The 5,909-nt window shown below is 47.0% G+C and overlaps 1 protein-coding gene across 1 annotated transcript; it reads left to right on the forward strand.

Moving 5' to 3' along the window:
* The first annotated feature begins 1,820 nt into the window (after positions 1-1,820).
* LOC134399772 (thyroid hormone-inducible hepatic protein-like) lies at positions 1,821-3,753 on the forward strand. The gene is made up of 2 exons (XM_063127866.1): positions 1,821-2,382; positions 3,382-3,753. Exon 1 carries the CDS (start codon positions 1,961-1,963, stop codon positions 2,351-2,353), a length of 393 nt encoding a protein of 130 aa, XP_062983936.1. The 5' UTR covers positions 1,821-1,960; the 3' UTR covers positions 2,354-2,382; positions 3,382-3,753.
* The last annotated feature ends 2,156 nt before the right edge of the window (positions 3,754-5,909 follow it).

A 5,909-nucleotide genomic window follows, 5' to 3' on the forward strand; every position in this document is an offset into this window, starting at 1 on the left:
CACTCCGGGAGGATCAAGAAGAGATCCCGGCCCTCCTCTGTGTGACAACCTTTTAAGTATTTGAAGAGTGCTATCATGTCTCCCCTCAATCTTCTCTTCTCCAGGCTAAACATGCCCAGTTCTTTCAGTCTCTCTTCATACGGCTTTGTTTCCAAACCCCTGATCATCATCAAGGTTTTGTGGTTATAATTATATATATTTTTTGGGGGGGGATTTTTTTCTTATAGATCAACATGGCTTATTTTGTTTTTGATCAGTGTTGGGCAACATTTGGCCTGTGTGCCACTCACCAAGGCCATTGGTCTGCCACTTAGGCTGAAATACTCCAAAGGAGCAAATGAATTCAAAATGCTGTATTTAAATTCCCACCATCCTTCTTCTTAACTTCTTCTCCCCACCCCACTGTTTCGTTCTCTGGGTCAAATATATGCTTTTATTCCCCAGTGTAACAAAAAGAGGAGGGGGGATTTCACAAGCTGACTGCAAATCTATTTCTTCTCTCTCATGAGAGAGCACTAAAACTGGACAATCAAGCGTCTTCAAGCAAAGGACATTGTAGAGTTGGCAAAAGTGCAGACAGCCGCAATTAAAATGATCCAGGGGATGGAGCAACTCCCCTCTGAGGGAAGATTACAACAGCTGGGATTGTTTAGCTTGGAAAAAAGGGTGAGTAAACAGAGGCACCATACAGGTTTACGAAAGTATGTCTGGTGTGGAGAAAGTGGATAAGGAGACATTTTCTCTTTCTCTTATAATACTAGAACCCAATGAGGCCATCCCATAAAATGGACAGGTGGGAGATTCAGGATAGATGAAAGGAAAGACTTCTTTACACAGCACAAGGTTAAACTATGGAACTCATTTCCACAAGATGAAGCGATGGCTTCCACTTTGGATGAATTTAAAGTGGGATTTGGACAAATTCCAGGAGACAAAGGCTATCAATGGCTACTCGTCCTGATGGCTATATGCTATCTTCAGTATCAGACACAGTATGCTTATATACACCAGTTGCTGGGGAACATGGGCATGAGGGTGCTGTTGCACCATGTCCTGCTTTGTTGGTCCCTGGTTGATAGCTGGTTGGCCACTGTGTGAACAGAGTGCTGGACTAGATGGACCCTTGGTCTGATCCTGCAGGGCTCTTCTTATGTTCTACTTTCTAAATCACCTTAATATGACTTTCTCAGGCAATTACTCTATATCTTTCTATCTATCCCCTATCCCGCCTTCCCACTAAAAATATTACCTATTCTATACTGGTTTTAGCTTGATTAATGGTTTAATTTGTATTTAGCTGCGTTTATTTATTGTTTTATACTGTTTGCATGATTTTATCCCTACGCTGCCCTGAGATCCCAGGGATATAGGCAGGGTTACAAATATTTTAATAAACTGATTTGTTTCAGATAAAATCGTGAGTCTGTTCCTTTATGCTGGTTTATGCATTACCCTGTGCTCCATGAGGTTGCAAATGTGCAAATTCAAACTGGGATTACATCACCAGGTTAATATTGCCCAGTGCTCGGAGTTGTTCAGAGTTTTCCAGTCAGCACCTTCTGCATTGCATTGCGTGATTCTGCTGATATCGAACTCATGACCTGGCACCACCTGGGGGTCAAAACATCTAGGCTCAGTCCAGCTTAGCTTGGGAGCATTCCAATCTGTCAATAAAACCACACTCCTAACCACACAAAAAAGTAATTGATGGGCAGATGTGAAATGCGTGATGGGAAGAGATTTGATTTGTTGGGGAAAGAGGAGTGTCACGCACCATTTGCATGGGACTCATCCCATTCACGCTCTCCGTGAGTGAACCCGTCGTGATCACGCTCTCCCGTCCTGCTTATAAATTACCACCAAGCCCACTGAGGTACAAGGACTCCCAGCCTTCCACGCAACTCGGCCGAGGTCTCAATAAACCATCAAGCTTCGGGATCAGAAGTCTTTCCTCAGAGCCATGGAAGGGTATTTCTCCGCCGTCCGCAAGATGGAGCATACCGTGATGTTCCCCAGCCTCCTCCAAGGGGTCTCCTTGGAAGGCCAGGATGACACCCTTGAGGCCAACTCCGATGAAAAAGACCTGTATGAATATTACACACTGCTGAAATCCATCAAGCTCTTGGCGGAGGGTGGATTGGTGCCTCTCGACCACCAGAAGTCTCACATCGCCACGCGGCTGAAAGAACAGGAGGGCAAAGAGAAGGACGACCTTGAAGGGTTCTTTTATTACCACGTCTCCAGCTTGTACCGTGTCCTCACCCACCTGACCAGGAGAGCCAATGCAGTGACCTCCAAATACAATGAAATTATGGGGCAGATTAACCCAAGTGAAAATAGTTTCGGCTTCTGAGAAGCACACACCGCCATGAACAGCAAAAGGTAAGATGTCCTTGCAGGCCCAAGGTAGACATGCCTTCTCAGAAGTAAGTCCCACCAGTGGAGGTGGGTGGTTCCTGTGTCAGATGGGCAGTGAATCTGCTCTGGGTTTCAGTCAGAATCACAGAATCATAGAATAGCAGAGTTGGAAGGGGCCTATAAGGCCATCGAGTCCAACCCCCTGCTCAATGCAGGAATCCACCCTAAAGCATCCCTGACAGATGGTTGTCCAGCTGCCTCTTGAATGCTTCTAGTGTGAAAGTACCCACCACCTCCCTAGGTAACTGATTCCATTGTCGTCCTGCTCTAACAATCAGGAAGTTTTTCCTGATGTCCAGCCGGAATCTGGCTTCCTTTAATTTGAGCCCGTTATTCCGTATCCTGCACTCTGGGATGACGGAGAAGAGATCCTGGCCCTCCTCTGTGTGACAACATTTTAAATATTTGAAGAGTGCTATCATGTCTCCCCTCAATCTTCTCTTCTCCAGGCTAAACATGCCCAGTTCTCTCAGTCTCTCCTCATAGGGCTTTGTTTCCAGACCCCCTGATCATCCTGGTTGCCCTTCTCTGAACATGCTCTAAAGACAGAACTCTAAACTCCAGTCAGAACTCTAAAGGACCAGTCAGGAGTTCTTTGAGAGTTCTGACTGAAGTCCAGAGCGGATTCACTGCCCTACTGACATTAGAGCCACCAGCCTCCACTGCATCCCAATAGATGCAGCAAAACCTATTCCCATACCTGTAGGAAGCAGTTGTCAAGAGCAGGAAATGGGCAACATGGTACCAGGACATCTTTCTTGCCACCTGCCCAGGTGCCGTACCCCTTCCGCTTTTTAAAACCCAAGGGGAAGGAGACAGAGGGAGGGGTGTCCACTTCCATCAGCATAGTGGATCCACCCTCTAAAGAAGTTTGGATTATTTTGTGTTGCTACCGACTGCAGCGATGACACCACTCCGTCCGGTGAGAAAGGGCTCAAAATGTCTTTCTAATTGATTCCACAGGGTCAGTCTTCCACAACCGCCTGCAGGCCTCATGGATGATGCTGACGTATTGCAGGACGTTGCGCCAGAGAACTTTCTTGTGCGACAACCAGCGTGTTGTGATTGCAAGGAGACTTGACTGCTCCAAGAACCGAGACTGATCAGAAAGAAAATAAGAGCCGTATTGTAAGCTTAAGTTATTATTTATGTCTCTGATCCGCAGTGATTCCCAAAGACATGTTTTATATCTTGCAAATCCAGTACATTTCTTAATCGTGACATGGCTACTACTGTCCAGTACTTCCAAACCACCTTCAGAAAGACCATGTTTATTTCATTGTTTTTATAAGTAACTCAATGTTGAGCTGACGGACTCCCCATCAATAAAAACAAAGCGACAAACCAAATTTATTCTGAACATTGGCTCATTTTGTTTTCTTAGCCCAAGGTGTTGCTTGCCCTGTAACACAAGGGGGTCAAGTTGTAATGTGCAGTATTTATTTATTTATTTATTTATTTCAAAAGCATTTGTTTTTTAAAAGGAGAGGAGGCACCTCAGTTTTATCACAGTCCTGCTCCGAATTGGCGACTACGTCATATAACGAAGGCGGTACAGATTCGGAGGTACCGCAAGGCAAAGTCAACATTTAGACGGCCCCTACATTACAGATTGGAGCTTTCTTAGCTAAAGGGGGACATGATAGGTTTATGAAATTATGCATGGAATGGAACAGGGTTGCGGAAGTATGTGTAGGCAGTAAGCCTTAGCCTTTATATGCCAGTTGCTGGGGAACATGGGTGGGAGGGTGCTGTTGCACCGTGCCCTGCTTGTGGGTTGACAGCTGGTTGGCCACTGTGTGAACAGAGTGCTGGACTAGATGGACCCTTGGTCTGATCCAGCAGGGCTCTTCCTATGTTCTTATAGGAATCCACCCTAAAGCATCCCTGTCAGGGTGGATTCCTGCATTGAGCAGGGGGTTGGACTTGATGGCCTTTAGGCCCCTTCCAACTCTGCTATTCTATGATTCTATGATTCTATGTGTGTCAAAAGGCAGCCCAGCTGACACATTCCCAAAAAAGAAGAAAGGAGGGAAGGAACCAAAGACGGAGGGGAATGTGGGGGAGGAGAAAAGGAATGAATGGATTTCATTTCTTACATTTTTATATTGCCCCCTAGCTGAAGTTCTCTGGGTGGTTCACAAAAACAAAAAATCATTAACAACACGTTATACCCAATACAAAAAGAACGGTATTTACATAAAACCACAGACAACATGTATATCAAAAGAATTTATTCGGTCATCAGCCAAGACGATCCAAGAACTAATTTAAACTCACTGTAGGCTGCTAAGTGCCTAAGAGAAGAGGGCAGTTTTAAAATGGTGCCGAAAAGATAATGTTGGCACCAGGCGGGCCACGGCAGGGATTTAGCAACAAGGCATAGCTGAAGACACAAGGTTGGGCATTTAAGTGCCCAAGGTGGGCCTGGCCGGGCACCTGCTGAGGGCCCATCCTCCAGTAGGGGCCCACTGACAAGAGTTGCTCCTCCTCTTCACCATGGCAACCTGCTTGTTCACCTGCCTCTCGCTCTGGTCCAGACAACAGCCTGCTTGTTCATTGGCTCTCTGCCTTTTTGGCAAGCAAGAGGTAGCAAGGAGGAGAAAGAGGAGCAATTGCAGCTGGTGGCAATGGCCGGGAGTAAGCCAGACACAATGAGGAAGGGCCCCTGAAGGGCCAGTGGCGGCTGGTGGCTCTCGTGTGAGTGGAGCGGTGATTCCGCTCTGGGTTTCAGTCAGAGCCAGGACTATAAAGGAGCTCTCCAAGGTGCGGATGTAAATGGGGCAGTGAATCCACTCCAGGTTTCCATCAGAACTCCAAAGGAGCTCTCCAAGGTGCGGATGTAAATGGGGCAGTGAATCCGCTCCAGGTTTTAGTCAGAACTCTAAAGGCACTCTCCAAGGTGCGGATGTAAATGGGGCAGTGAATCCGCTCCAGGTTTCAGACAGAACTCCAAAGGAGCTATCTTAAGGTGCAGATGTCAGTGGGGTGGTGAATCCGCTCCAGGTTTCAGTCAGAACCAGTCAGAACTCTAAAGGAGCTCTCTAAGGTGCGGGTGTGAATGAGGTGGTGAATCCGCTCCGGGTTTTAGTCAGAACTCTAAAGGAGCTCCCTAAGGTGCAGATGTGAGTGGGGCAGTGAATCCGCTCCGGGTTTTAGTCAGAACTCTAAAGGAGCTCTCCAAGGTGCGGATGTAAATGGGGCAGTGAATCCGCTCCAGGTTTCAGACAGAACTCCAAAGGAGCTATCTTAAGGTGTAGATGTCAGTGGGGTGGTGAATCCGCTCCAGGTTTCAGTCAGAACCAGTCAGAACTCTAAAGGAGCTCTCTAAGGTGCGGGTGTGAATGAGGTGGTGAATCCGCTCCGGGTTTTAGTCAGAACTCTAAAGGAGCTCCCTAAGGTGCAGATGTGAGTGGGGCAGTGAATCCGCTCCGGGTTTTAGTCAGAACTCTAAAGGAGCTCTCCAAGGTGTGGATGTAAATGGGGCAGTG

The sequence above is a fragment of the Elgaria multicarinata genome, chromosome 5, assembly GCF_023053635.1.
Source record: "Elgaria multicarinata webbii isolate HBS135686 ecotype San Diego chromosome 5, rElgMul1.1.pri, whole genome shotgun sequence".
NCBI lineage: Eukaryota > Metazoa > Chordata > Lepidosauria > Squamata > Anguidae > Elgaria > Elgaria multicarinata.